Genomic DNA, 20,386 nt, shown 5'->3' on the forward strand with positions numbered 1-20,386 from the left:
TTTCAAAATGTGACCAGTGTGCCTAACACAACAATGCAGTAATTTGTATTTTTGCCAGTAGTTTATGTAGTTTCATAAAACCAAGCAGTGAACAGCAGTCACTAATGGGAATAATAATGCTATGTTTCCTAGCCTTTAGGTCTGTATAATACACAGTAATGTGTACGAGCGCTTTAAAGTTTTTCCAGTAACAAACATGGCGGATCCGGCCTCGCTCATTTACTGCGGTTCATACGTCATCTACTGTAAGTTACCTTGCCCAAAACAAACATGGCGGGAAAGAATTTGTGAACTTGTGGGCCGTGCCGTGTCGGGCTGTAGGGGGCTGGTCGCTGAACTGTCGGTGGGATGAGGAACGCGATGTGTCCGTTGTAGCATGGCAGGCAGCTGGGGAAATGCTGGACTTCCCGCTGACCTCGCCACTACGGGGAGCCTGCCCGGGCAGGGAGATAAGCGGCGCTCCCTGCAGGCAGAAACCACGGAAACACACTCGCATCGGCAAGAGAACGAGCTGCAGGTCCTGGAGGCCATCTACGGGGAGGACTACACGGATCTCAGGAAAACTTCTGCCTGGAAGGTAACGCGTGGGAACCGGCCGTGACGTGCACTGGCACATGTGACTCTTCACAGCGCTTATATAGCACAGGGTGAAGGCGCGACCAATCAGATTGCCGCTCTCATGTATCACATGCGTGTTAGAAGATGTAAGGACCATCTTGATTGGTTGCTATGGACAACTGAGCCACTTTTCCTGTCCACTAATTTTGCAATGTCTCCTGTGGTGCAAAATGATAAATGTGTGTCGTCACCTGTAAACCCGGTGCAAACGCTGCACCAGGGTATATATCTGGGAACCTTCATACTGTTGAGGTGCAGGACATGATAAGGTTACATGGTGGCGCACCCGTCACAATGGCAGGGAGTGTATATTTCCCCTCACAAATTCATGTCGGGCTTCGTTTTCCTGTCAGTTTTCCACGGATAGAAAACGTATCCATTAATCCGGGGGCTGCATGTGTCGCGTGACCTAAAACATCTGTGTCACTTGCTATCGGTCACTATTTGGTGATAAAAAAAAATATAATATATATATATATATATATATATATATATATATATATATATATATATATATATATATATATATATATATGGCCACGTTGCATGTGTGACTTGCATAGATGTCTACGGGAAGTGTCGCAGTAAATCCAACACATTCAGAAACATTTGCATCTGAACTGCAGGTCGATGCCACAGGAAAGCATTAGGTGCCATGTCGCAGTGCCATCTCAGTGACACGAGGTCCCAGCCTTACTGGCTACGTTGCTGTTCACATTGCCATGGGTTTCTTAAATCCAAGTCATGTACCAAACTCGGCCTTTCAAATCGATCGATCGGTCGTTGAAGAAAATCAGGACAGCAGGTGACATCTGTAGGACCGCCGAGAGCTGTCCATTGTTTCCTGGGTAATGGGTAGGATAGATTTGGTAAGATGTCTGGTGCAACAAATTTTACTATCTACTAAATAAGTGATAATCATTGATTGGTGGGGTGCGGACCCACCGGGAGTCGCACGGACCCGCAGATTTGGGGCACTTATCCCCATTAGAATGGAGCTGCAGGGAGCATGCTCGACCACCCCACTGTTCATTCCCTATGGGGCTGCCGCCCAGCGCTGACGTCCCACCTGCTGTTTCACTTTGTAATGGGATAATGGTTCCCCATTCTTAAAAGGGGTTATCCACTACTCGGACAGCCCCTTCTCAATGGTTATACTCCGCCATGTGAGATAAAATCAGCCTGTACTCCTTTCCGGGGCTAGAGCCGTTCAAGTGATTTCGGCAGCGAGGCTCACGTGACGTTATGTCACGTGAACCCTGCAGCCAGTCGGCGGCCGCTTCCCTCTCGCTTCGTTTGGACGCTGTTGTGACTTATTCCGGAATTCAGTTTCGTCAAAAAAAGTGAGAGCGAAGCGGCCGCTGATTGGCTGCAGGGTTCACGTGTCATAACATCACACGAACCTCGAGAGACCCGTTGCCGACATAGCTGGAACAGTGCCAGTACCGGAGGGGGAGTGTAGGCTGTTTTTATTTATTTTACATGGCGGAATATAGTAAATAAAGGTGTTGTCCAGTAGTGGAGAACCCCTTTAAGGCTGCATGAATGTGTGTGGAGTTTTTTTTGGGACCGTTTGTGCTGCGCATCTTCATAATGGACGCACACATTAGACTGCATTCACACATCCATGTAAAATTTCTGTGCTCTGATGTTTTTTTTTTTCTCAAGACGACTCACAGACCCATAGAGTTAAGTGGATCTATTCACACATTCCGAAAAATTTCAGATCCGAGTGTGAGATCCTCGAGACTCAGGCCTCATTCAGACATCCGATTTTTCTCAAGTACGAGACAAACTGACCAATGACTTTGATCGATCAGTTTTTCTCGTACATTCAGAAAAAAAAAAGTTTCTCCACCTTCTCCTTCATGACAGTCCTTGAAAGTCGGACCACAGTCAGATGTCATCCATAGACTTGCATTGCCGATTTTTTTCCGACCCTTGGACTCCGTTAGTATCCATTATGTAACACATTTTGATTCTGTATAATTTGTATCTTTCTGTTCCTATAATGTAACAAAAAATGGAATGCCCCAGCGCAACTGTGAACCCCACCCACCTTATGTGGTATAGAGGATAGTAAGCTTATAAGGATGCGTTGCAGTAAATGTCATGCTACTGCCAGTTTTGACTTTTAAAATGAACATGTCAACACAAAACGACTGTTCAAACCAAGCATGGGCTTCAATGCACCTTCCCACCTATTTGATCTCCCATCTATTTGTCCCCTATTCCTTGTTTGACAGATCTGGCTTTAGGGAAGGCACTCTGAAATTTTTGCCTATGCAAAGGGTGCAGCATGCTTTGTTTGAATAGTCATTGTGTGCTGACAGACTCCCATGAAGTTACAGAGTGGTCGGAGGCCTGGAATTCCGAGTAGGTGAAATCTGAGTAAATTGTGCCAAATTAACAAAATGGTGCATGTAAATTGTATATTGAGAACAGCAGCGCGAGACTTGTTATCCAATTTTCTCTTCCTAACTTCACCTTTCAGAGCTAGATGTAAAAAGGAACTATAACGCACAGTAAAATTGGTGTACACAATGGTGGAGATTCTATTGCATTTAATGAGGTATTCCTGCGTTGTCTCTTGAGCAGCTCAGAGCTATGCTGTCTCCTTACTTCCTAGTTTCTGGCAGGGCGGGCTCTCCTTCTTGAGTAGCAGAGCTGCACTATTAGTGGAACTATAAAGCTCAGCACAGTTCTGCTGTAACACATTCAGCTATCAGTGGTCTTTTCTGGAGTGTACAATTATCCCCATATATACACATAGAGATAACAGGGCATTTGATCAAGCACATGAGTACAGAGAGCCATGCGATTAGGAGACTTATTCTGAAAACTGCTGGGCTTGTGATCTTTGAAAGGTTTATAACAGCAGCTCTTCAGGAGCTGAGAGGGAGGTGAGCTGCTAACTGCTGTATAGAAATCAATGAACTGAAGAGAGCTGACTGGGATGTTAAGAGTTAACTCCCCCTTCTGGAATGTAACTACTGCGCAAACTCGGGCAGGGTCTGGGCAGACATTGGTGGCTGAGCTCCATGAAAACTAGCTGTACACTATGAAAGATAAAAGCTCTCATTGCAGGAGAATGACAGCAGATAGAAAAAGCAAGTCAGTTGCCAACTTGCTTATTTTTATGCTGTTTAACTATAGCAATTTAGTAACATGAAAATACTCCTTTTAATACAGATAACTAGAAATGATCTAATGTTTGATATAGTATTTTTTTTGCTTGTACAGATCAAGCAGCCACCAGAAGTTACCCTGTCGTTACGCCCGCAAGGTAGTGAGTTTCACGTCCAGCTGGACCTTTGGGTGAAATGTCCACTGATGTACCCTGACGTGTGAGTGTCTCTATGAATGTTATAAAACTAGAAATGCTCAACCTAACCAGAAAACCCATCTGGGGACTATAGGGTGAGACATGACTAGTATTGGGTGGTCCCGGGTGGCTTTTCAAACTTTTTTTTCCCCTCTGTAATGTCTCTACACTGTGTGCAGAATTATTAGGCAAGTTGTATTATAGAGGATTATTTTTATTATTGATCAACAACTATGTTCTCAATCAACCCAAAAGACTCATAAATATCCAGGCTTAATATTTTTGGAAGTTGGAGTGTTTTTTTTTTTAGATTTGGCTATCTTAGGAGGATATCTGTTTGTGCAGGTAACTATTACTGTGCAGAATTATTAGGCAACTTAATAAAAAACAAATATAATCCCATCTCACTTGTTTATTTTCACCAGGTAAACCAATATCAGTGCACAAAATTTAGAAATAAACATTTCTGACATGCAAAAACAAAACCCCCCAAAATTAGTGATGAATATAGCCACCTTTCTTTATGATGACACTCAACAGCCTTCCATCCATAGATTCTGTCAGTTGCTTGATCTGTTTTCGATCAACATTGCGTGCAGCAGCCACCACAGCATCCCAGACACTGTTCCGAGAGGTGTACTGTTTTCTCTCCCTGTAGATCTCACATTTTATGATGGACCACAGGTTCTCTATGGGGTTCAGATCAGGTGAACAAGGGGGCCATGTCATTATTTTTCCTTCTTTTAGACCTTTACTGGCCAGCCACGCTGTGGAGTAGTTGAATGCATGTGATGGAGCATTGTCCTGCATGAAAATCATGTTTTTCTTGAACGATACCAACTTCTTCCTGTACCACTGCTTGAAGAAGTTGTCTTCCAGAAACTGGCAGTAGGTCTGGGAGTTGAGCTTCACTCCATCCTCAACCCAAAAAGGTCCCAGAAGTTCATCTTTGATGATACCAGCCCATACCAGTACCCCACCTCCACCTTGCTGGCGTCTGAGTCGAAGTGGAGCTCTCTGCCCTTTACTGATCCAGCCTCTGGCCCATCCATCTGGCCCATCAAGAGTCACTCACATTTCATCAGTCCATAAAACCTTTGAAAAATCAGTCTTTAGATATTTCCTGGCCCATTCTTGACGTTTTATCTTATGTTCCTTATTCAAAGGTGGTCGTTTTTCAGCCTTCCTTACCTTGGCCATGTCCCTGAGTATCGCACACCTTGTGCTTTTTGATACTCCAGTAACGTTGCAGCTCTGAAATATGGCAAAACTGGTGGCGAATGGCATCTTGACGCTTGATTTTCCTCAATTCATGGGCAGTTATTTTACACCTTTTTTGACCAGCACACTTCTTGCGACCCTGTTGTCTATTTGCCATGAAACACTTGATTGTTCGGTGATCACGCTTCAAAAGTTTGGAAATTTCAAGACTGCTGCATCCCACTGCCAGACATCTGACAATTTTGGACTTTTCAGAGCCCGTCAAATCTCTCTTCTGACCCATTTTGCCAAAGGAAAGGAAGTTGCCTAATAATTAAGCACACCTTATATAGGGTGTTGATGTCATTAGACAACACCCCTCCTCATTACAGAGATGCACATCACCAGATTTACTTAATTGGTAGTTGGCTCTCAAGCCTATGCAGCTTGGAGTAGGACAACATGTATAAAAAGTATCAAAGTGATCAAAAAAAGTGTTTGCTTAATAATTCTGCACACAGTGTATATAGGACGGATGCAGGGTGTGTTCTACAGGACGGATGCAGGGTGTGTTATACAGCAGGCGCCTGCCTCTAACAGCAGCGACTGGAGCTAGATACTTATAGTTTCTGCCATCTTGGTGCTCCTGTGAAGTCAATATTTGGCTGGGCTTTAAAAGGAGATTGTTAATCTTACTATAAACAGTAATACGACACAAGATTTAAAAAAAAAAAAAAAAAAAGGTTTAAATCACGCTCTTTTTTCCCAACTGCAAATAAAAGAAAGAAAAAAGTTTGTTGTTTTTCAATAAATATGGTAAAGTGACTGTTGTCGTTCAGAACTACAACTCGCCAGATAAAAACCAGCCCAGGCGCAAAAGTAATGAAAACACATAAATTTGAATGGCCCCTTTTTTTCCTTAATCAAAGATGGCTATTAAAACAAAAATTGTTTTCACTGGTTCATAAGTCTGATCTATCAAAATATAAGATTTATCTCATTCTGCAAAACAAATAATATCACACCACCAGATGAAAATGTCGCATACAACCCAGAATGATCTAAATAAAAATTGACTATGCTTCAGGGGGTCATCCAGCACTATATAACTTTTCATTTTTTTTTACTGGCCTAAGAACTAACAAGCCAGTAGTTGCTAATTACCTGACTGTTGTGTCCGGCGCTGAACTCTGCTGGCACAGAGCCCTCCTGCTTCTGATTCACCGGCTTCTGCTGACATTGCGTCACCAGAGCAGCGGCTTCTCTTCCGGGCTGCTCTGTCGACAGTGTGCGACTGCCGACGGCATGCTGATTAACAGCCAGGTCCCCGCAGTTAGTCAATCAGCTTGATGTCGGCAGTCACGCCCTGTCGACAGAGCAGCTCAGAAGAGAAGCCACTGCTCTGTTGACGTGGAGCAGCTAAATCGTCGACAGGATCAGTCAGTGACCACTTTGTGCTGGCGCCGTGTACAACAGGTAGGTAGTTGATTCTGTGAGCAACTACCTGGCTGTTAGCTTTTAGGTCAATAGTAAAAAAATATTCTAGTCCTGGACAGTCCCTGTTAAAGGAGTTTTCTCAAGATAATTTACTATCGCCTATCCATAAGATGGAGCACTCGTACGCATCCTCGACCTCTGCTCCGTTCACAGTGGGTTATGCAAATCCCTGTTCTTGGAGTCGCTGCCAGTCCCATCAAGTGGAGCCTGAATGTACTGGTACGTCCTATGTCAGGAGTGGCACACGAACAGAAAATGTTAGTTACTGCAAAACCCACCGCAGATACTCACCTCACTTGGGACCTCCGCTCCCGGCACCTTGTCTCCCTGGCAGCTGCTGTCATCGAACGCACTGACTGATCAGTGCGTGCGATGATAGGGGAAAGTGGAGCCCACAGCATACACTGCCGGCTCCAAAAAGATGTCCGCGATCTCCTCCCACAGCTGTGACCTTGACGGCCCAGTGGGCGTGCCCAGGTCACAGCTAGAGGCAGGAGATGCGGTCGCCATCCGACTTCAGGCTCTTATGCCCAGGACTGCCATTTGTGAGGTGTGTAACTGCCATGCTCAGACAGTTACACCCCCCCCAAATTAAAATGGTAGCCCCTAGTGGCTAATGTAAAAACCAATCAATAAAAAACTAATAAAGTGGTACATTTAATTCTGTATTAAAAATAATTGATTATATAATCAATAATTATTAATGCAAAATTAAAAATCACTTTAAAGATTGACATCAAAATATACGTGTTACTTGCAAATTTCCTTGTTTATTTTGGTGCAGAATATTAAATTGCAATGAGTGAAGTCCACTACTTTTAGGGTAAAATTTCATTGTTGATCCCGAAACTGAAATTGAGTGACAAGTGTAAATCCGTGGCTTGAGCGCCGTATAGGGATGTTTCCACAAATCATGTGTTTGTTTTATGGTCACCGGCTTCAGGGAAAAAGTAACAGGCCTGATGTTACATTGTTACTAATTATCTGCTCCTCTCCTATTACAGCCCACCGGAAATAAAGCTGAAAAAGGTGAAGGGTTTATCAAACGAAAACGTGAACTCCTTGACTTGCAGTTTAGAGGAACTCGCCAAAACCCTTTGTGGTGAGGTAAGAGGGTGTTCATCGAAAATCCATTGTTTCCTGCCTTCAGGGGTGAAGCTGCACCGATCCGTATGTAGGGAAGCATTAAAGTCACTGCGCTATTTTCCCATAATAACACTTCCCTTTATATCCTCTTTCTTTTTTTTTTGTTCATCCTTGTGATGGGAACATTTTGAGGATCCATATATACCAGTATTAATGTTCATGTGGTGCTAGGGGAGGGAATAGGTGGATCATTTTATTTTTATTATTCATTTAGAACAATGGCTGCTGTTTTAATCCCTTTACTGAAATGGCCAATTTCCATGTTTGCGTTTCCGTTTTTTCCGTCCATTCTTCCCAGAGCCATGACCTTTTTTTTATTTTTCTATCCACATAGACATATCTGATGGCTTGTTTTTTTGCTGGATGAGTTGTACTTTTGAATGACAAGCTTCAAGTGCGGTGAAATAGCGAATAAAATGCAATTCTGACATTGGACATTTATTTTTTTGGGGGAATTGTTTATTCTGCATACATTGTGTAGTAAAAATGATGTGCCAATATGATTCTCCTCATCAGTGCGATTATGGCGATACAGAACTCCATATTTTTTTATTTTAGTAGAGAAAAAAAAAAAAAATGTAAATTTGTAAAGAGAATTTTTGCTTGCCGCCATTTTCTGAGACTCTTAACAGTTTTTTATTTTTTGGTTGATAGAGCTGTGTGATGGCTTATTTTTTTGCACTATTGCAGCAACCAAAAAATTCATTTTGGCATATATTTTTTCTGTTTATGGTGTTTACGATTGGGTTAATTATTTTTATATTTTGATGGATCAGATTTTTATGGCCATGGCAATGCCATATTTTTATGGTTATTTTTAATGGGGGGAATGATACAAACTGCGACTGTTAAGAGCAAGTCCTTACTGTGTATCACGGGTCGGGCTCACCCCCTGAACCTGCTCCATACACCCGTTACCGACTTGCATGTACATCCGACGTCTGTAAGGGATAAGAATATTGAATAATTCCATCAAATTATTTGTTGTGGCCGTTCACATTTGTCTCCGGTTCTTGTCTTCCGTCCAGGTGATGATTTATCAGCTCGCTGACCATGTGCAGACCTTCCTAACCGAACATAACCATCCCCCTCCCAAATCATTTCATGAAGAGATGTTGAAGAATCAACAGAGACAGCAGGAGAAAATCGCTTTGGAAGAGGAGAAAAGAAATGAAGAAATAAAAATGAGAGAGGAGCAGACGGTAAGCCAGTGAGAGAGCTGCTTACTTTTTTGGGGGACAACCCTTCCTACCATCAGTGAGGGGCACTGCGGCACAGGGTGGATGGTCTCTCATACTCCGGCTTTGTCTATTCGCCTGACTATAGAAAACTTGGCCAAATACATAGGCGATAGTGTAGACTTATCTATGCTAGCATGGCTACTATTGCAGGACCTCAGCCGTAGCCATAAAGACAGGAGGCAGGGTCCCTTCCTCTGGAAGCCGGCAGTGGCAGAAGTGTGGCAATGCTGTGGGCTCGGTGTCTGCGGTGAGCGGAGTGCATTGCTTTCCCAGCGGCCATCGTCCTGAAGCCATGGGTGCTGGAGGCGGCATAGATTTATATAGTGTGACCAAGTAATAGTTAAAAAAAAAGAATTAAAATGGTAAAAATAAAGATTATACTTACCTTCTGATGGCCCGCGGTCTTTTCTCCGCTGCGTCCGGTCTGTTGTACAGCCCGCGGTGGTGTGAAAGGACCTGCCATGACGTCATTTAGTCATGTGCGGTCTCGTGGCCTGTCACATGACTAAATGACATCATGCAAGGTCCTTTCACACCACCGCGAGCAGTGCAAGAGACCGGACGCAGCTGAGAAAAGACCGGGGGCCATCAGAAGGTAAGTATAATCTTTATTTTTTATTTTAAATTCTTTTTTTTTACAGGTTCTATGGTACCCGAGTCTGGATGAGAGTCTCCTCTTCTCTAAACCCGGGTACCATCCGCACATAGAAACGCATAATATCTGCTTGTGCACATGTACTCATGCGGATATTATGCGATTCAATGCAAGTCAATGGCGGTAATTACGCTGCGTGTCCGCAAAATTAATGGACATGCTGCGTATTTTTCTGCAATGATAATCCGCAGCGGAAATTTCCTATGCATGTGCATAGCACATGCGGATTATCATTGGGAACCATGGGACACGGATTACCAAGCGGTTTTAAGCGTTTTCGCTGCGGAAATTCCGCGGCAAAAAACGCTTGAAAAACGCATAGTGGGCACGCAGCCTAAGTCATGCTCTTGTTTATACTTACATTTTTGTCTTACCTTTATATTGACAGAGGCGTGAAATCCTTGATGAAATCAGAAGGAGGGAAGAAGAGAAAAAGGAGGAGAAAAGGAGGAAGGAAATCGAAAAGCAGGTGATCGGTTTTGTGCATCGAGTGATAAATTGTCGGCATATTTAGTGCAAGCAAAACAGAGAAGCTGCCTGGATGTCAAATCCTGCCATCTTCCCAGCACTCCATCATGAGGTGACAGTCAGTAAAGTAACCTGCACTTTGTAGGTAAATTATAGCTGAAAGTTAAATTTGTTGAAGGACTCCAGAAGTAAATACAGAATTTGCTTTCTCCTCCTCCCTTCTCAGGTTGGTGATTTCTCCTTCTTATATTGTGAATTGAAGATAATGCTACTCCCATGTCATTTCATATCTATCATATGCCATAGGGCTCATTCAAATGTCTGATTTATTTTTTTTTTTTCTTCCCACTTAAGAGAAAAACGGACCAATTATTTTGATCAGAGTGTCGTGTGAGTGTCATCAGTTTTTCTCGTACATAGAGAAATAATAATAAAAAAGTTTCTCCACATTCTCTATTCTGACAATCCGTGAAAATCGGACTGCACTCAGATGTCATCAGAGTTCGGTTCAATTTTTTTTCCCCCCACAAATTTATTGACTTGCATTGCTGATTTTGATCTGACCCCTGGATCAACATCGGGCATATTTCCATGGACCGTTCATTGGCGGAGAATCAAGGTCATGGGAATGGCCTCACAGACTATCACAGGTACGAGTGCTCTCTGTGAAAACCAAGTATGGCACTCATACGTGAAAATCAGACTTGTGAATGAGTCCTTATCAGTACTGTGAAGTAGGATCCTTAAGGGTCCGTGTCCACGATGCGTTTTTCAAGCGTTTTTGCTGCGGAATTTTTGCAGCGTAAACACTTGTAAAACCCTTGGTAAATTTTCCGCTTCATTTCTGCATTGTGGGCACATAGCCTAAAGGGGTTTTCCAGGCTTACAATATTTATGACAGATCTGTAGCATAGGTCCTCAGTATCAGATCGGTGGTGGTATCATCGTCATCGTCATCGCCATCGCCATCGGAGATACAAATGGATGGATGAATGGGGGGGTCACAGGTGTAGAACCACCACCAATGTGATACTGATGACATATCCCAGAGGTAGGCCATCAATATCTTAAACCTGGAAAACGTCTTTAATTAATTTTATTTTTTCTTCTTTTATTGCAGGAACGCCTTGAGAGTGCCAATCTAACTTGTCAGGAAAACTCAGCTAAAACTATTAATAATTCGGGGCCTAAGACACCACCAGCTAATGGCGGGCCTGCTGATCATGGAGGAAGCAACAGGACTCGCACTACCTCTGTTGGCCGATCCAAGTAATTTTTTTTTTTTTTTTTTTACTGATTATAAATTAACTTTTTTTTTTTCTTCATTGTTTACATTTATTTAACAAAATTAAAAAAAAATACTTGAAATTAGTGAAAGATTAAATGAGATAGCATGCATCAGCTGGAAAGTTTGCAAAAGAGTGCTCTACCCATTTAAGACTTTGGAGGTGGAAAGAGGTTCTTATTGTATCAATGAAGGAAAACCATCCAACAACGAATTTGGAAGTTTTTTAGCTTTCAGTTTGTGCCACAAAAGGTGAATAGTACTATAGTCTCCTGTTATTAGAACAAAGTGGAGATTTCGTGCCCACACTGGATACAGCCATTAATTTACTAGGAACACATGGCTGGAAGGGCAATAGTGAAATGGCAGATTAATCTACCTGTTGTTTTTTTTTTTTTTTTTTTTTGCAAAGGCATTTTTTATTACAATTACAAAAGTGAAGCAGAGTTAGGAAAGAGCGAGATGAGGAGGAACAGTCCAAGACCAGCGTAGTGATATTTCTGGGTTCCCTGAAACTCCATTTTGGTACAGGGAAAATATATATTTTTGTACCGTGTTAGCCAGTAGATAGAAAAATATTAAGATTTGAGAGTCCTCAGTGGTTGATGCCTTTTAATGGCTAACTGAAAAGATGGTAACAAGTTTCAAACTTTCGAGACTACTCGGGTCTCTTCATCAGACATAGTATAACACAAAATCTGAAGAGTCACATATTTACACACAATGGGACACAGAAATAATGTAATAGATGAGGCAGGTAATGTAAAGCTGAGCTATTACTGTGGGAGAGGGATAAACAGTTCTGGCTGTAAATATTGGATTAGTTCATAGATAAGGACTGTGAAAGTTTTATTGTCCTGTGACTGAGGTCTGGTCCAGGGTTATGATGACCTCACAAGTCTGAAAGGCACATTCCTTAGTTGATGTAGATTGAGATAAATCCATGCGACACATTCTTTCCTGCTCTGAAGGCGTCAAAGGTCACCATCAGTTTATATTCCCAAACTTTTCTCTCTCTCTGAGATTTGAAGTTACCTTTTAATGCCAATACAATATGGATTGTAATCGGGCATCTTTTTGTAGTAAGGGTTCTAGTTTCCGTGCAGCTCTCCTTAGTGCCTCCAGATTTGGATTGTAGGTGACCTCTAGAGGCACCCGGTTGCTTTCTTGTTTAGTCTTGTAATGTAGGAGATGATTCCTTGATATTCTGGTGGTTCTTGTAATCTGGTTCTCAATTGTTCTTGGATGGTAGCCCTGATTCAAAAAGGTCTTTCTGAGGCCACCAAGTTGTTTGTCTCTATCCATAGGGTTGGAACATATCCGATTGTATCTGATGGCTTGACTGTAGACAGTTTTTTTTTATGTGTTTCGGATGGAAATTGTCCCATTTAAGGTATGTTGGATGGTCGATTGGCTTCCGGTACAGGGATGTCTCTATTTTATTGTTCTGTAGCTTGATGATAGTGTCCAAAAAGTTAATTTCAGTACAGGAGTAGTTGAGTGTTAGGTTGATGGTGGGATGAAATTGATTAAAGTGTTCATGGAACGTCTTCAGCTGTTGCTCAGACCCCGTCCAGATGATCAAAATATCGTTAATGTAACGATAGTAGGCCAGAGGCCTGATGGGACATGAGGACAAAAAGTCACTTTCAAGCTTGGCCATGAAAAGATTTGCGTACTGTGGAGCCATTTTACTTCCCATCGCTGTACCAGTCTCCTGTAGATATATGTTGTTATCAAATTCAAAGTAATTGTGGGTGAGGATGAATTTTGTAAGTTTCGCCACAGAATCTGCATCAATTCCTGTATTTTCCATGAAGATTTTGCAGTTTCTGAAACTCCATAAAATGGAACCAAGTTTTGGAGAAGACATTAGTACCTTTAAATGATGTTGCATTGTCCTCTGTATGTACGATGTCATTTTGCTTTTACTTTCCAAAGTTGTCTACTTTTTAGGTGAAAACCCTTTCAGTGTTTTGGGTATTTGAGTACTATATAAATGTAATAATATAAGGCAGGTTCAATCATAAAATGTTATGATTTGTGTTTTTTTTTTCATCTTATAAAGACGTGACCGTCAGTATTCCGTGTGCAGTGATGACGGGGCACCAACTTTTGAAGTGATGACATTCGACATCGGTTGCAACGGTCAGCTGGTTGTACACAGGGGAAAGTGCCTTGGTGAGTTACAGCGGACCATTGCTACGTGTACATTACTTATGGTAAATGGAAGAAATAACGTTACCTGCGCTATACTTATGTATGCACTCTGTACTTTTACATACAGGAAAAGACGAGCAACTGGGCAAATCCATTTATAACGGCTTAGAAATGGCATCTGGACATTTTGTCGTGATTTATGAATGGGTTCTACAGTGGGAAAAGAAGATGGGGAAGTTTCTTACCAACCAGGAAAGAGAAAAAGTTGACAAGTGTAAAAAACTGGTAAGAGAGAGTCTTGGTTTTGCACAATAATTACACTGTGAAAAACTACAACAAAGCCTATGCTTATAGTACATTTTCCTTTACTCAGTGATGTTTCGCTGTATTGCTTCACTTTTATGAAGTCAAGTAAGAGTAAAATACTGCAGCTACCCACAATTTGTGCATGCCTTTACATTTTCATAGAATGAGTAACTTTATGATGGTATTAAAAATTCTCATGCGACTCGAGCTAGCACTACTGAAATTTTACCGATTTGGTATATACAGTTTGCGACTCAGTGTCTTTTGTGCCTGGGAATTGTCATCGAAGTTGCAAAGTAATTCTAAAGTGACAGGAAAGTATAGATTCTTCTCCTATCAAACTTTGCAATCCATAGTGGGAAATGCAGCTTCAGAGGACACAGGGCCTTTGCATATATGCAATGCCCAAAGCTTCTCCAGGAGGGTTGGCTTCGGTCGTCGTATTTTTGCCTTTGTATCTTCCACTAATTGCAAATGTCGAGATGTAGAGCTGCTACTTCAGTGTCATTTTTAGCCTGCAAATGTTTGCTATTCTATATAATTCAAGGGGTTTTCTCAAACGTTAATATAGGGTAAGGATGGGTCAACTATATCCGATTTTTGAATGTCAGACACAACAGATCAGTTAATTGACGAGGCTGGTTCACACCGATCTGATATCGATCTATTTTTAAGGATTGGCCTCAATATTCTCTTAAATAAAAAGAATTGTAATATATATATATACATATATTTTTTTTTTTACTAATAGATTCAAGGTACAGAAGCAGAATTTAACTCCCTCATCAAACTCGGTCACCTGAATATTGTGCATTATCTCGCCATGCGAGTGAAAGAGAATGAAGATTCCATTTCTGTCGGAATCGTCGTGGAACACGTCAATGGATCTAAGCTCTCCAATTTCCTCGAGCAGGAGGTTCTAGTTCCTGTGGATCAGCTTAGACATTATGCATCTCAGCTTCTATCTGCCCTGGACTATTTACATAGTAATTCAGTGGTACACAAAGTGTTATGTCCTTCTAGCGTCCTGGTGACCAATGATGGCAAAGTCAAGCTAACGGACTACAGTCTATCCAAGCGGCTTGCCGATATCTGCAAAGAGGATGTTTTTGAGCAAACCAAAGTCCGATTCAGTGAGGACGCTCTACCAAGCAAAACTGGAAAGAAAGGAGATATATGGAAGCTTGGCCTCTTGCTGCTATCACTTAGTCAGGGGAAAGTAACCAAAGAATATCCTGTCAAAGTACCCAGTGACCTGCCTGCTGATTTTCAGGATTTTTTGAAAAAGTAAGTTTAGATTTAGCAGATTAATTAATAGACCCTTCACTAGTATCTCCAATTTTCAGAAAGACATGGAAGTGAACCTGGGCACAGTTTTCCATGAAATCAAAGACGTTAAACTACTTGTGGATTGCCCAGTGACTCAAAACTTTGAGCTGGCCCACCTAATACTCTGCCGTGATGTTTTAGACCATCATGGCAGAGTCAGCAGCTGCATGGAGATTGTGCAGGAGTGGGGAGCCGGCTCACAGAGATGGTTGTTGACCCTCTCTGATTGCTGTTTGCACACTGCTTCCTCCTCCGTCCCAGCGATCATGTGATTGTCAGATGTTGAGAGGGAGCAGGAGTTTCTGGGTCTTCGAAGTTCCGAATTGGCTCTGCAGTGCTGCCAAGAGTCTGAATTTCCCCTGTAACTTGGGCTAATATGCCAGCCCTAATTACAGGGGAAATTAGCAGTAATTAAAATGTATTTAAATATGAAATGCACTTCCCAACCCTGAAAGATCTTTTTCTGATGTTATTATATAGTAATTCAGTGGTGCACAAAGTGTTATGTGCTTCTAGTCTTTATAAAAATAGAACAAACCAAAAAAGGCACTACCAATCTGAAAAAAATCATGTCTGATATATTTATTTCTCCTTTCATCAGGTGCGTGTGTTTGGAAGACAAGGAGCGCTGGACTACTCAGCAGTTACTAAGCCACAGCTTCATCAATCCTCCTCCACAAAAATGTCCCATGAGTGAGGAAAGCCCAGATGGTGAGAACATAAGACATACATGGTCTAAAATAGTTTAATCTTGGAAAACAAAGAGATTGAAGTTTTATAGAAAAATACTTGAATGAAGGATTATACTGTAGATCTGCTTTATCTATATGTAAAGTGTCCTGATCATCTGAACCTTTCTTCTTTTCAGGTCTTGGGTGTATTTTCTGCATTTGCAGTGTAGTTAGGGACATCTTACTAAAGCATGCCCCCTATCTACACTTCTCGTGTATGCCACTATATAGACCTACAGTGGCATAAAGTCACCTTTCTTCTTAATATTACTCAGTATTATTTTGTTTAACTGGATTCCTCTGTATTAAATAGTGTAGTCAACGGTGTTATTCCATGTAACCCGATGGATGCCGAAATCCTTCCTTTTGGCCTCCGTTGGGTCTATGGAGCTTGTGGATATGTATTTGCTGTGTGCTTTTCTTGAGCATACACTGTATAGGTTTCCTAATCTGGATTATGAACGTGCTGCCTTTGTTCTAGATTACACGGGTGTGGATTGCACGGAGACGGTGATGCCCAGCGCTTCCATTTCTAATGCTGCATTCCATATAGAATCACAGAGGCAGCTTTCTCGCTACTTCAGTGAATTTGAAGAATTACAGATGCTCGGGAGAGGTGCATTTGGGGCAGTTATTAAGGTAATGTGGCTATTTTAATTCCTGTAATATAAACACCATTGGCATGGTCATACCACTGGTACGAGCTGTTCGCTATCCCATGCTTTAAGCAGTGGCTTCTAAGGAACGCATGATTAAACCGCTGTCTTCTCGTGTTTGTTTTTAGGTTCAGAACAAGCTCGATGGCTGCTACTATGCGGTCAAACGCGTTCAGATTAATCCTGCCAGCAAACAATTCAGGAGAATTAAAGGTGAGGTGACGCTGTTGTCTCGACTCAACCATGAGAATATAGTGAGGTACTACAACGCTTGGATCGAAAAGCACGAAATTCCATCTTCCAATACCCCTAAGCCCGGAAGTGCATTGGATAAGAAAGTGGTAGTGAAGCCGGAGCAGGTGGTGAAAAATGACTTCGGTCTTGCCGATGACATAGAGGCCAATGCTCCGGCTCCCATTATGACCAGCTCGGTGGAGTGGAGCACATCTTGCGAGCGATCGTCAAGTGCTCACTGCAAGAACGCTGATCAGGATTCAAGCGATGACGACGAGGATGAAGATGATGACGATGAAGAAGGAGTTTTTTCTCCATCATTCCTGTAAGTTACTCAAGCAAATATAGCTGATGTGTTTATTTAAAGGGTTATACACTGTAATATTAGGAGTATACAAAACTCATATGGTCAGCTCCCCACTCTTGATGATGGATACATGCCTCCCATGTACGGAAGCTTCGACTCGGGGCGACAGCAAACTGAGAAAAAATAATTCCAGCATTATTCAAGCCATATTAAAATCCATATGGAGATGGTGTAAATCAATTCACAGGACCCAGTCCAGTGGCCGCATCGGTAATCTGTGAACCGCCTCCTATTCTAAAGACACCTTGTCACCATATGCCTCATTAGGGTGTATGGATGCCTTAGAGGGGTAACGCTCTACCTGCCCCATAGTGATCAGTTCTTGCGCATCGGACCCTTTCATCTCGTATTACGTAGATGTCTGTCTGTGTGAATGATCATATTATCTTATAGACAACTTGTCAATTGGCATAAATATATACTTACTTCACGGTATATAAATCTGGTCTTGTTATCTAACTGTGTGACACTCAAATATCTGTGGGCGTCTTCATGAGGAACGCACCCAGTTGGCTAAAATACTATATTTATATACAGGGAGGAAAGGCTGTATCTTGGGGACAGAAAGATAAAGTCCTGCTCGTCATTATTGGCACCCATGAAGTTTAAGTACATAATGTGGAATATCTACTGAAAAAAGTGAATCAAGTGAAACAGTTTTTTTTTGTATAGACTCGTAATAAATACAAAAGAGCAAGTGATCAACAATTATTTAAAACAAAAAACAATGGGAGGGAAAAATAGAAAAACCTAAAGCTTGCTGTGACACTGGTATTGGCACCCTTTACATTAATTTACTATGGAAATACAGTACAGACCAAAAGTTTGGACACATCTTCTCATTTAAAGATTTTTCTGTATTTTCATGACTATGAAAATTGTACATTCACACTGAAGGCATCAAAACTATGAATTAACACATGTGGAATTATATACTTAACAAAAAAGTGTGAAACAACTGAAAATATGTCTTATATTCTAGGTTCTTCAAAGTAGCCACCTTTTGCTTTGATGACTGCTTTGCACACTCTTGGCATTCTCTTGATGAGCTTCAAGAGGTAGTCACCGGAAATGGTTTTCACTTCACAGGTGTGCCCTGTCAGGTTTAATAAGTGGGATTTCTTGCCTTATAAATGGGGTTGGGACCATCAGTTGTGTTGTGCAGAAGTCTGGTGGATACACAGCTGATAGTCCTACTGAATAGACTGTTAGCTGCTTTTTTCTTGCCATAATACAAATTCTAAGTAAAGAAAAACGAGTGGCCATCATTACTTTAAGAAATGAAGGTCAGTCAGTGCGAAAAATTGGGAAAACTTTGAAAGTGTCCCCAAGTGCAGTTGCAAAAACCATCAAGTGCTACAAAGAAACTGGCTCACATGAGGACCGCCCCAGGAAAGGAAGACCAAGAGTCACCTCTGCTTCTGAGGATAAGTTTATCCGAGTCACCAGCCTCAGAAGTCGCAGGTTAACAGCAGATCAGATTAGAGACCAGGTCAATGCCACACAGAGTTCTAGCAGCAGACACATCTCTACAACAACTGTTCAGAGGGGACTTTGTGCAGCAGGCCTTCATGGTAAAATAGCTGCTAGGAAACCACTGCTAAGGACAGGCAACAAGCAGAAGAGACTTGTTTGGGCTAAAGAACACAAGGAATGGACATTAGACCAGTGGAAATCTGTGCTTTGGTCTGATGAGTCCAAATTTGAGATCTTTGGTTCCAACCACCGTGTCTTTGTGCGACGCAGAAAAGGTGAACGGATGGACTCTACATGCCTGGTTCCCACCGTGAAGCATGGAGGAGGAGGTGTGATGGTGTGGGGGTGCTTTGCTGGTGACACTGTTGGGGATTTATTCAAAATTGAAGGCATACTGAACCAGCAAGGCTACCACAGCATCTTGCAGTGGCATGCTATTCCATCCGGTTTGCGTTTAGTTGGACCATCATTTATTTTTCAACAGGACAATGACCCCAAACACACCTCCAGGCTGTGTAAGGGCTATTTGACCAAGAGGGAGAGTGATGGGGTGCTACGCCAGATGACCTGGCCTCCACAGTCACCAGACCTGAACCCAATCGAGATGGTTTGGGGTGAGCTGGACCGCAGAGTGAAGGCAAAAGGGCCAACAAGTGGTAAGCATCTCTGGGAACTCCTTCAAGATTGTTGGAAGACCATTTCCAGTGACTACCTCTTGAAGCTCATCAAGAGAATGCCAAGAGTGTGCAAAGCAGTCATCAAAGCAAAAGGTGGCTACTTTGAAGAACCTAGAATATAAGACATATTTTCAGTTGTTTCACACTTTTTTGCTAAGTATATAATTCCACATGTGTTAATTCATAGTTTTGATGCCTTCAGTGTGAACGTACAATTTTCAAAGTCATGAAAATACAGAAAAATCTTTAAATGAGAAGGCGTGTCCAAACTTTTGGTCTGTACTGTACATTTTGACTTGCCTGTGGTAAATCACAAAAGAGATTCTCCTGTGATTGTTGGTGCCCATGTGACATGAATTAGCCATTGAATGATGACTTCAGTGTTTTAAAAAGCCATATGGTAGGCCCTGTTCCTTTGTTACAATGGTGAAGATAAAAGAGCTGTCTGAGGACATCAGAACTGCTATTATTAGAAAACGACTTCCAAAGGGTATAAGGCAATCTCCAAAGACCTTGGAATCCCAGATTCAACAGTGCGCAATGTTAAGAAGTTTGCCAAGCATGGAACCATCAAGAACCAAGCCTCACACTAAACCAAGTAGAGCTTTATGAGCGAAGGCCAAGGAAGAAACCATTACTGAAGAAAAAACATAAAAAGGAACAGCTGATCTTTGCCAAAGAGTACCTTGTCAAACCACAATCCTTCTGGGAAAATGTTCTGTGGACAGATGAAACAAAAATAAAGCGCTTTGGCAATGCGAAGCAACAGTTTGTTTACAGACGGTGCAATGAAGCTTATAAGGAAAGAACACCTTACCAACAGTTAAGCATGGTGGAGGATCCGTAATGCTGTTGGTTTGCTTTTCTGCGTCTGATACTAGAGATCTTGACGGTATCACAGGAATCAAGAAATCAGAGAATTATCAAGAGATTTTAGAGTGAAATGTCCTACCCAGTGTAAGAAAACCCAAAGCACACATCCAAAAGTACACCTTAATGGTTGGAAAAGAAAAAG

At 41.9% G+C, this 20,386-nt stretch overlaps 1 protein-coding gene across 3 annotated transcripts in view; it reads left to right on the forward strand.

Annotated features, from left to right (window-relative positions):
• The first annotated feature begins 248 nt into the window (after positions 1-248).
• EIF2AK4 (eukaryotic translation initiation factor 2 alpha kinase 4) overlaps positions 249-20,386 on the forward strand; it is a 72,968-nt gene continuing 52,830 nt past the window's right edge. For 2 of the 3 annotated variants that reach the window (XM_073638916.1, XM_073638917.1), the window contains exons 1-12: positions 249-577; positions 3,862-3,965; positions 7,645-7,747; positions 8,815-8,988; positions 10,071-10,151; positions 11,271-11,419; positions 13,504-13,616; positions 13,723-13,880; positions 14,653-15,188; positions 15,832-15,941; positions 16,443-16,600; positions 16,746-17,176. In XM_073638916.1, coding sequence (XP_073495017.1) covers positions 377-577; positions 3,862-3,965; positions 7,645-7,747; positions 8,815-8,988; positions 10,071-10,151; positions 11,271-11,419; positions 13,504-13,616; positions 13,723-13,880; positions 14,653-15,188; positions 15,832-15,941; positions 16,443-16,600; positions 16,746-17,176 — 2,318 coding nt within the window. In that variant the 5' untranslated portion in view covers positions 249-376. The remainder of the gene's footprint in view (positions 578-3,861; positions 3,966-7,644; positions 7,748-8,814; positions 8,989-10,070; positions 10,152-11,270; positions 11,420-13,503; positions 13,617-13,722; positions 13,881-14,652; positions 15,189-15,831; positions 15,942-16,442; positions 16,601-16,745; positions 17,177-20,386) is intronic. The other variant, XM_073638918.1, reaches the window with a different exon arrangement.

Source organism: Phyllobates terribilis, unplaced genomic scaffold (assembly GCF_046119375.1).
Source record: "Phyllobates terribilis strain yellow unplaced genomic scaffold, ASM4611937v1 Scaffold_7__3_contigs__length_470593459, whole genome shotgun sequence".
Classification (NCBI taxonomy): Eukaryota; Metazoa; Chordata; class Amphibia; order Anura; family Dendrobatidae; genus Phyllobates; species Phyllobates terribilis.